The sequence below is a fragment of the Halichoeres trimaculatus genome, unplaced genomic scaffold, assembly GCF_033239565.1.
Source record: "Halichoeres trimaculatus isolate MK-OKI-2021-1 unplaced genomic scaffold, fHalTri1.1 fHalTri1_scaffold_17, whole genome shotgun sequence".
Classification (NCBI taxonomy): Eukaryota; Metazoa; Chordata; class Actinopteri; order Labriformes; family Labridae; genus Halichoeres; species Halichoeres trimaculatus.
The window spans coordinates 19,699,704-19,710,491 of NW_027437195.1; the positions used below are offsets into that span (position 1 = coordinate 19,699,704).

Consider the following 10,788-nt stretch of genomic DNA (forward strand, 5'->3'; position numbering starts at 1 on the left):
TGCCACTCCTTTCTAAATCTTATCCCACTCTGTGACTAACCTTTGGCCCCCTGCCTTCCACACCCTGGGTAAACGTCAGTACCCAGGTTATTGGTTAGTAATTAATCAAAGGGCAAGAGAGCATTAAATCTGGAGCTCGCTTTTTATCATGTGGAAGCTTTGATATCCTGGAACCTGGAAATAGTTTTACAGAGTTCCAAGAAAAGATTGATGATCATGATTAAAAGCAAAACAAATAAAAAAATAAACCAACAGACAGAACATCATCTTGGTGAAAGGAATAATTCAGAAATTATTTACATGATGACTATGAGGAAAATGAAAATCTAGGCTGTTAACCAACAAAGATTCCCCCAGGTATACAAATTTCCTGTGCTTTATAGTGTTTAGCTAGCTCTTTTTTGGGCTAACTCTGCTAACTCACTGTTAGCATGAGCAGAGGACTCATTGTACCCTCCCTTGCTGACTTCATTACTCTCTGGTGTGAAATAAAGATCACTTCTAAAGAAGATATTTTATCAGCAGTTGGTGGAGACCAGAAGCAGAGCTAAAACAGTGAATACTGCATACAAAGCAGTTATACAGCATTTTACTACCTTAATGCAAACAAGCACAGATGACAGAAGCATTTTGTAGCACATCAATGATGTAGAAAATAAAGTAAGTTTTATGAATGCTAAGGTTAAATTGGTCGCTAGCTCTTTGACTGGAGCAATGCATCACTTGCACAGGCAGAGGAATGTTTAACTGCTAGAGATGCTAGCTCTGCTAATAAAACACAATACAAACTGATCTGACATGGTTTGCCCACAGACACTGTAACCGCAGTTTATACCATGCTGAATAAATTCTAAATAGAATTAAATATTTTTTATTTAAAGAGGAGGTACTGTGCTTCCCATGTTTTAAAGAAACAACGAAGAATGTCCAGACTTGACATGCAGATGTTTCAAACTGTTACATGTTCATATGTTGCAGAAATCCCTGAATCCACCTGTAAACTGCTCAAAACAGTCAGTTCTAAAAAGTAGTCCAAGATCTTCACGAGACTTGCAGAAGAGGTGAGGTCATCACATAAAGATCTCCCAACTGGTTTACAGCACATCAGAGGAGCAGGTCTCAAAAATTAAAGTTGGTGGAGTGGGGAACCTTAAAGAGACAGCAGCTAAAATAAAGAATTTCAGACAAAGACTGAAATAAAGGTTTTCCAATGCCAGTCACCAAAGTAAGAGTATAAAGCCCCAATAAATAATGAATAAATAAGCTCCACTTGAAACAACAAGGAAACTAGCAACTTTGCAACATCACTTCTGCAAGCAACAAATTCTGAAAAAATCCATATCCTCACATCATTGCTGACAGTCACTTGCTGACAGTCACTTGTTGTCACCATTTTAACATTCTTAACTCAGTACTTCTATAACAGGGTATATGCTAAACTCCTGAGGTTGATTTCAATACCTTTTTTAAGACTTTTTCAAAAACCTTTAAAAAAGTTTTAAGACTTTATCGCCACTTTCAGTTGTTGTTGTTGGCATCCACTTTTTAACAGTTGTAGTTTACATTTTTACAGAAATGATGTAAGCTAAGGAGGAATAAAGCTTGAAAGAACAAATGAAACCAAAGGCAGGAATGAAACTTAATACCTCATAAAACCACAATTAAGACTTTTTAAGGCCCTTAATTTTCCCAAAATTGATTTATCAACTTTTAATACTTTTTGTAAGACTCCGCGGACACCCTGTATAAACACCAAGAAGAACATCTGCCAAGTCTATACCCAGTTTCCTGTTTGTTTTCGATTTATGAAAAAACAACAACACAGAATGAATTCCAGTCTGGGAAGCTAGCATGAGGTTAGGAGGAACCTATTAAAGATCAATTGACACTTGTGTCCTAGGTTGGAGAAAGATGTATAAAGATCCACTTGCTTTTCTTTTTTATTCATCTAATTTGAGCATCTTGTAAATCCAATTTATTAATGTTGAATAGTGATATACAAATCTATACAGGCAGGAGAACTCTGGTTTGCACTGAGGATCCGAACCCCTAAAAATGCTAAATTTGGTAAGCTGTGTACACTTCTGTTTGTTCAAGGCTGATGCCTGCCAATGTGTTGTTTATTTTCAGTAAGCATTGTCAGTCACAGTGCAAATAAAGTAGACAACACTGGATGTGTGTTGCTTGGTATTATAATCATAATAATTCCAGAGACAGTTTTAAATATTATGCTTTGATTATTCTGCCACCGAATGAGCAAACTGGTAAAAAAAAAAAAAAAAAACAGGAGTACTCTGCCAATCACAGAATATGCTCAAGTATTAATGGATAGTAAGGCTGGAGCATGAGAGATAGGGAATTTATCAAAGAGCCAACATTCAGAATCAAACAAAATGAACTCATATCACAGTTTCCAGCTCTATTTCTCACACACTGCCCCCAAACTTCAACACATACTGGCCGTGAGAGACTCGCAGAAAAACACAACCACAGCTAACTTCCCCCTTGCATCCTCCAAGCAACACCCTTTCTGGTCACACTTCTTCACAGTGAACTTAGCATGAGAACCTCTGCAGCAGCAGAAAAATGCACTCCTCTTTTTTTTTCTTTGCTGTTTAACAGGCAGTAAAAGAAGGAAATAGTGCTGCTGTTACACTCCTCTATGGCCCCCAATAAAAGGATGCAGGGTGATGGGTGCAGGAGGGGCTGTCAATCAGGAAGGGGTCCCTGGGGTGAACAGAAGGCAGGCGGTGGTGTCGCTCAGCCATGACCAGGGCACAATGACCAAGGCCTGACCCTTCAGGACTACCATCACACACATGCTAGCAACCATGACACTCATAGAGGGGGGGCTGGGTCTGGAGAGGAAGTGAAGTGGACTGTGTGCATCAAGTTTGAAACGCTCATGAATTCTTGTGAAGGGATCAGAAATAAACATACAAGCGTTATTTGGTTTAGCAGTAATAAAAAAAATGTGTGTACTTCAAGTGCACAGTAAAAGAAACTCACTACTTCCATTTAAACCCATCATTAAAACACAGGGATCAGAGTTCAACCTGCTCTTCTTCTTCTACCTTATGTACAAAGTCTTTCCCTCAGGTTGTGGAAAAGAGAAGTAGTTTCCATGAAGATACTTGACTGCAACCTGATGAAACACACACACACACACTTGCAGTGACATACACAGGGTTCGGAGTGGGATGGTGGAGACAAAGACCGGCCTCCACGCCCCTTGCTGAGAGCACACAGTCGACTGGACACACAATTGAGAGCGGAAGCAGATCAGCTGGCCTGGGCCTGTGAGCAAGGGGGGAGGGTGGGGCGGAGGACAGAGAGAAAGGAGCCCCCCATTCCAAATTATTCCAAGTTATTCTGCTGGATGACTGACTTCATTTCCGACTGAAAGCAGGAGAGACGCACGGAGGGAGGGGGTGAGAGTGGAAGGGAGGACTGACTGTGGGGGTGTGTGGATGAGAACAGGGTGGAGAACAAGGTGACAGTCAACAGCTTTTGCTTGCAGTTGAATTTGGCCTTTTTTAGTCACAAAAAGGATGTGATTAAGGCTTCACTGTGTCTAAACAACACGGCTGAGGAAATGAGGATATCTTTTTCCTTTAAAGCTCATTTAAAGTAACACAACAAACACTACTAAAGCCTTCCTGTAAAAACAGAAAGAAGCACAGAGAGAAAAGAGAAGAGAGGAGAAGGCGTGATGGGGGAGCACGTGCAGAGCAGAGCTGGGCAGGCCTGGGCCCTGAGGCCGCCTGCTGCAGTGTACGGTGGAGAAGGGGGATCCTGGGACAACCATTTCCTAAGTTGACAAAGTAGCTGTTTGTCTGCTGCTCCAGCCCATGGCTCGCTGGGCTCCAGCATGCCATCATGCTCTGCTCCTGTCTCAGCCTTGGGCTTCCAACCCCAGATGGAGAGTGAGGGGGTATTGAAAGAAAAGACAGAAGGAGGGGAGAAAAAGGGATGGAGACGAAGGAAGAGGAGGAGTGCAAGAGGAGAGGACAGAAGAGAGAGAAAGGATGTGGCCTGAGCCCTGGGTGCTCGCCAAGTCGCCCTCCCTTTCCTACCACCCCCCCTTTCTACCCAACCCCTCCCCGGCTGCCTCTCCACACAATGGCCGCTTCTCTGCTGAAATTTCACGTTATTGGATCCCGGGCCTGGAGTTTTGTCCTCCCACAATGTCCAGGCAGCGGAGCATGCTGCAGGGGAGACACACTCTGCAAGCTAAAAGCTGGAAAACCATTCCTCCTTTCATTAGCATCAGAAAAGGAGAGAAAAGCTCCCCCCTTTTGCTGCTTTTTTTTCCTCCATCACCCCTTTTCCTCCCATGTCTCCCCTGTATCAAAACCGGAGGAAGGCTGTCAAGCTCGGTCAAGCTCCACTGGACCACATTGGTTGGTAGGAGGGGGAGAAAAAGCATCAAAATATCATTGGGAGAATAAACACAAGCTACTTATCCCAATCCGATTCTATAGATTATCCTCGGAAAGGAAAGCAATCAGCGGGGAAGTAGAAGGGGAATGGAGGACGTCGTGAAAAGCTAGTCTGGGTGTGACTCATTCTCTGTGCTTACTAAAATGTGTGGTCGTCTTCAACGGCTGTTATCACGGATAAAACACACAAATGTTGCATTAGCTAAACAGCATCTAAAATGCAGTTTGATTTCAGTCCATTAATAATAATTTGAAATATAATCCACCTTATTTTCTCACAGAACAAATATGCAGAGTAGCTTGAGCAAAAGCTGTAAGAGGATAAAGAGCTGTAGTTTCCTTCAATGTGATCACGCCTCATTGAAGAAATGAATTACATGCAATCTGGGACTCGACCGTCGATTCCAGCAGTGCATCTAATCTGAACGGTGCAAACTAGCCGCCCAATTAGCCACGGTTCAAATCCCCTAAATAACCAGTGGCAAACTCAAGGGCACAGACATACCCACAACAAACAGCAACATGACCCAACATGGATGCAGAGCAAATTATGACATAAGGCCAGAACAAGACACTTATAAAAGGCACCGTCTGTCGGCCATTAATAAAACGGAACTAATAATGGGACAATGGCGATGGAGGCACCAACAGGCGGCCGGCATCACAAGCCTGCTACTTCAGCTGCAGTGAAAACTAATACGTTGGCTATAGAAAGAGAAGTGAAAGAGAAATTTGCTAGCTTCTCTCGACACCTCAGGCTGCTGGTGACTCATCTCCCTCACAAGAACATTCAGCTTAGCTACCGACTGACTCAGGAGTAAAGAAAAAAAAAAGAAAGAAAGAAAGAAGAAGTACCCTTCTGCTGCTGCACCACACTTCAAATTGACCACCATCCTTTCACAGAATCACTGACTTATATGACGACAAATTTGCCCGTCATAGCCACTTCTGGTAGCATCTGTGGCAGTCCAAATCAAAGATAAACCCAAACCAAGCGAGTGAATGTCAAAGCTGCTCAGCCTGACAGCATCTCATACATCGATTTTCTAACCAACCCCTCTATTACTGGAATGAGCTTGTAACCCCAAAAACAATGTTTTAGGTGCCGCTGCGCTGTGGCACTATAAATCAAAAGAGTCCCATATGTGTATCCAATGCCAGAAAGCTATTCCCAAACATCAATCACAGCCACATATTGAGATGATCTTAATTTGAACCGCAAGCATTCGGAAAATTAAAACCTTGCGCTTGCCATCACCAAAACTAGGGGGGGTCAGACCACAGATTTCGACTGCTGCGGCGTCTCTGGTCTTCTTTGATGTAAAAGTAGTCCCGAGGGATTCCGGTGTCGACTTGTCAGATAAAGTGGATCCTAAAGGAGGGTTCGAGGGAATGACACAGCCGCGCAGAGAGAAGCTGTACGTACATCTCAGGAGCATCTCAAGACTAGAAAGATTCAATAACCACGTTTTACAAACCAGACAAAATCTCTTCTAAATGCTAAATTTAGCCATTTGACAGGACTAAACATGAGCAGATAAAAATATACATTCCTACAGACCTTCACTTTAATCCTCATTGAAAACTGGTCTCAATAATTCATTTATCTGACTGCAAGCTGAAAAGCTAGTTTCACTTTAATTCACTCATCTAGGAAGCGGCCTATCTCGACCAGAAACACATACCCAAGCCAAATGTTCCCAGAGAAATAAACAGCAGTGTGTGTGTGTGTGTGTGTGTGTGTGTGTGTGTGTGTGTGTGTGTGTGTGTGTGTGTGTGTGTGTGTGTGTGTGTGTGTGTGTGTGTGTGTGTGTGTGTGCACAGCCGCACACACAGAAACCCCTTCCTGTTTTCAAAGTGTTTGGAAACTCAATCAAAGACACAAGGTTCAGGATTTACATCTGTGTCCTTTTATGTCTGCGGCCTCGCGAGGAAGAAGAAGAAGAAGCATCTTGGCCCAGCTGCAGCAAAGAGCTCACAACAAGGCCCGGCCTCCACGCTCCCGCATGCGGTACAACTGAAAACAATATCCACAATTCAGGCACTTGGTGCTAAAAGTGCTCCTTTGAGGCTCTGAGATATGGTCTGTGAACTTCAGAGGCTTTTTTAATAAAGAAACAAAGATGAGGCTTTCTATCTGGATGGTATGTCGAAGAAAAACATTGTTTTGAGGTAAAAGTCTTCCTAGGTCTAAACTTGTTATACAAATAATCAAACATTTGTCTGAAATGCTGTCGTTTACGCCAGTTTATGCCCACTCTTAAAATACTTGAAGAGGAAATGAAAATTATAAGAGGGAAGTGGCTCAGGTTTAAAATACACAAAATCCAGCCCTAAATCTGGCCCTGGGAATGGAACAGTCCACCACTAGCACAAGGCCTGTTCAGTTTGTTGGCTTGTCTTGGTTACAGACAGTCCGAGCCTTCTGCTAACACAGAGGATCATTGTCATTAATCGCACAGAAATATGACAGCTTCAAAATCCTGTTTGCAAAGCAGCTTTGTGAGCAATGCAACTTTTCATCTTTTGTAAATAAGGTGAAGTTGAGAGATTTAACTTACATTTCGACCGTATACATTCAGAATGTAAAGAGTTAAAGATGTAAAATGCTGCCTATGTAAGTATATTTGTCAAGAAAGAAAGAAAATGTATTGGTCTGTAAAAAGTCACAAGAAACACTTCCCTAAAAGAAAACAGAAGCAAAACCTAAGTGTTCAGCCAAGCAAACTTCAGCAAAAGGTAAAATATGTTACAGCTTTAACTGGTTCTCCACACGAAGTCATCCCCTGCAATTGGCGATACTACCATCAACTGTGAAAAAAACCTGTCCAGGAAATTATTTGGTTTAACACAAGGGCCACAGGATATAGGCAATTACCCAGGCTGTAAAGCACCAGGCCTAACAGCTGAAGAAGCTGTCCCTCTTTGTCATTTCAGGACATGATGGGGGCTGTTTAGGAGGAATGTGTTTGGAAAAGCTCTGCAACAGGGTTGCTAGCGCAAAACAGCCCTCAGGTGATAAGATCACGACACCCACACTGGCAGATAAAACGCTGAGCTGTCGAATCAATCAAGCAGATAGGACGAGGACACAGAGAGGGGAGTCACCTGACTGGCAATAGACGCTAACCACAGAAGAGCAGGGACTCGAAATAATAAAGATGAACTGTTTATGTGCTTTACGCAACACAGACGACTGGACTTTTATTTTCTGATGTAAGAGGGATAAAAGGCCATACACAGCACTTCAAAAGACTGAGGCATTGCTATGGTTGAGATAAATATTTTAGACCAACCCCACATTCAACTTAAGCAGGCTACACATACTTCTCTTAGCATCATCATGATCCTTGTCTGCAAAAATTCCCATCAGTCTTACATCACAGCACACCAAGAGCACACGCAAACCAAAATATGACAAGGCTGCAGTATGTGCCTTCTTTTCATTTCAGCCTTGTGAACATAGTTGCACCAAGGCCAAGAAGCATGTTCTCAGCGACGGGGTGTGATGAGTGTGTACAACAGCTTGGCTTGCCACCCATCATTTAGAAAAACCACTTCAGGACGCCCCTTTCACACATTTAGAGGGAAGATTTTAAATAAACTGATTGCAGCTCCAGCTACAGTAGAACACACACATTCACACCAATTCAGTCTCTTGAACAAAAGGGAGTGTGCTGTTTATAAGATTGATGGATGACTCATCAATGATCAGAATGTACTTCATCAATGAACACTGTGAAAGGAAACAAAGACACACATCTATGACTATGACCCTGGATCTAAAAAAGCATCTGGTTTCTTGGTTAAAACCTGTCATAAGAAGAGTATTTCATAAGAGAGCAAATAGCTCAGGCTATGATCTGTATTCTGTCCACTTCACAACTGCAAATCACACAGTCAGAAAGGTGGTGGAATCATAGCAACAATGTTAGGATACCTACGCCATCTTATAAGATCTAACCCAGCTCATACTGTACAGCTCTGTTGATATGTAGCCTATGGCAGCAGCCCCCAAAGGGGGGCCCAAGGGCCTCAGGGAGTCTCTACTGCAGGCAGCCCCTGCTAAAATTCAGATTTGCCTCTTTGTATTTTTGATCACTAGAGGCCTACTCACTGCTTCCTACTAGCATCAAATGTGCTAGGTTAGATCATATTTTAAGCTTTTTTGAAAAGTCATTCCACAGAGATTACATTTGAGCAGTATGTGATCCACTCATAATAATTTGTTTAATTAAAGTCGATGTAATGAGGCTATATTTATAGAAAAAGCACAACATGGCAGGTGTTACGTAAAAACAAAAGTGTAGTTCAAGGACAAAGCCTCCATGCATTAAATCAAGCAACCCCAGAGGCAAGGAAGATGGAATGGGGAAAACCATGGGTGTGTTTCAAGAATTAAACCGTGATACTGGCATATGACTTCCTCTGTGACAAATACATTACTAAAGAAAATCCTCTGATAGTGGGGAAAAACGTCGCTTAAATCGATCATGTACGTCGCTCTTGTTAAATAAGCGACTATTAATAGACGAGATGTTGCATTTAAGTGTCATGTATAATGCAGTAAAAAAGCAGGAAATGTGATCATTGTGTGATCGTCGGTGCAATGCGAAACACTGTACAGTGCTGTGAATGGGCAGGCAGGTACTTTATGAATGGAGGGGATCATGTGACCGCAGCACCTCCCGAAGCAGATATTTCTCACTGACTGTCAACAAGCGCACACAAGGGATCAGCCCATTAAAACAATGGCAAAATGCGACTGGAAATGGGCGCGACGCGGACTAAAACACTTCACGTTCACGTTACAAACACAGTCTGTGGGTTGTGGGGTTTTGGGGCGTGCGCGTGACGCCTTTTTAAAGCGTTTTTATGAATGGAGATTGTGATATGTAAATGAGTGCGATTGAGAAAAAAAAATGGCATCTTCAGTTCTTCAACGTCGACTGTGCCGCAATAGGTTCGAAAGGTTTTCATGAAAGAAGGCTACACTTAGAGACGAACAGGACGAGCTCGATATTTAATGGTAGATTATGATCGTTAATAATGGAGGACAACACTAGCAAGCGAGCTACATCGCCAGTATAAGGCTTTCTGGTCGAAATGTACTGACATATGTATTTCACACATTTTGCTCCGGATTAATGGTGAATACATGACTATGATCACCAGCTCTTGTCAAACGTTAAAGCAGTAATACACTTCTTGATCGTATTGTTGTCTCGTTTAACAAACTATAAACATACAACCGTGAAATAAACGTCCCTATGTTGTGGCCTTTATATATTATCGTAGCTTTTATTTGCTTTATCCAGAAAACGTTAATAAACGCTTTGTTTGGGTTACATACCTCGCATTTTGGCGTTATTTTCTGATTTAGTCCGATGTAATCTATCAATACAACCCATATAGGACCGTTTTGAACATCCCAATAAACAGATTTAAAGTCTGTCTCCTGTCATTGATATTAAGAGGCTCAGATGATGAAATACCAGCATCGTATGGTTAGATATGCCCTAAACAACTGGTACTTAGTCAAGTAAAGCATGTGTTAAACATCTTAAGACAAGTAACAACAGAAGTTTATGTAGAGCTTAATTGAGAAAACGTTTACTTACTCGTTGTTTGGATTTGTTGAATCTTCACTCATTTTTTCCTCACGGGGATCCAAATCCTAGCAATAGCATCGACGACGCAGCGGGATAAAGTACCACAAATATCACCATTTTTTCCTTCACATATAGAAACTGCCCACTATATTTCGGATAAGTAAGTAAAATATGATACAGTGGGGCATGCCTAACTAAGCGTCCCTGGTAAAAACCAAGAGGAGCTAGCTTAACGCTAGCTCTGCTGGCTGGAACTAACGTTAAATCGCGAAGAGCAATGACAATCGTTGATTCATTTTATCCTCCCTGGAAGTAAAATCCGACCACAACAAATGGGCCATCGGCATCATCCTCTTCATTAAAACCCCTGTTTGCAAAAAATGCAAATAGATCCTCAAAAGACGTAGAAAATGTTGTAGATTGAAGCGTTTGGCATGTTATTTATGGCTGTCTGTCGAGCATCCATTCGCCAACTTCAGGTCCTGGACAACACTTGAAAAAGCGCTGTGGAGCGTTGCTCCGTCAACGTGTCCGAGTAATCTGCAGTAAAGGCATCCAAAGACGAAAAAGGTTCCAATTATTTTCAATTTGTGCACGGGGGCGTTGAGTAAAAGCATACGGGCTTGTAATTTCCCTCAGAAGTTGGTGGACATCTGCTTTATTCGAACTCCATTTTCAACTCGGGGGGAATGAAACATCGGAAAACTGGGCGGATGTGTCGACCCTCGCTTGAG

General features: G+C 42.3%; 1 protein-coding gene across 1 annotated transcript in view; it reads right to left on the minus strand.

Annotated features, from left to right (window-relative positions):
- Positions 1-10,788, minus strand: part of spred1 (sprouty related EVH1 domain containing 1) — a 36,968-nt gene extending 26,180 nt beyond the window's left edge. Inside the window, exon 1 of the mRNA XM_074692247.1 lies at positions 10,064-10,788. Coding sequence (XP_074548348.1) covers positions 10,064-10,095 — 32 coding nt within the window. The 5' untranslated portion in view covers positions 10,096-10,788. The remainder of the gene's footprint in view (positions 1-10,063) is intronic.